General features: G+C 48.6%; 1 protein-coding gene across 1 annotated transcript in view; it reads left to right on the top strand.

The window, feature by feature from the left end:
- The window catches only part of GSC (goosecoid homeobox), a gene marked incomplete at its 5' end in the record, with an annotated part of 844 nt that extends 595 nt beyond the window's left edge, over positions 1–249 (top strand). Inside the window, one exon of the mRNA XM_010018377.1 lies at positions 97–249. Coding sequence (XP_010016679.1) covers positions 97–249 — 153 coding nt within the window. The remainder of the gene's footprint in view (positions 1–96) is intronic.
- Between the last annotated feature and the right edge of the window lie 10 nt (positions 250–259).

Consider the following 259-nt stretch of genomic DNA (forward strand, 5'->3'; position numbering starts at 1 on the left):
TCCGTGCGAAGCAGGACTCCGGCAGGGCGGAGGGCGGTCTGTGGGTTTGCATGCTTTCATTATTTTCCCTAATAGTTTAATTACTTAACGTAACAGGTTTGGTTCAAAAATCGCCGGGCAAAGTGGAGGAGGCAAAAGCGATCGTCTTCGGAGGAGTCAGAAAACGCACAAAAATGGAATAAAGCATCTAAAACGTCTCCAGAGAAGAGACAAGAGGACGGGAAAAGTGACTTGGACTCCGACAGCTGATACCTCGCAG

Source organism: Nestor notabilis, unplaced genomic scaffold, assembly GCF_000696875.1.
Source record: "Nestor notabilis isolate BGI_N333 unplaced genomic scaffold, ASM69687v1 scaffold30537, whole genome shotgun sequence".
In the NCBI taxonomy this organism is placed as follows: domain Eukaryota; kingdom Metazoa; phylum Chordata; class Aves; order Psittaciformes; family Psittacidae; genus Nestor; species Nestor notabilis.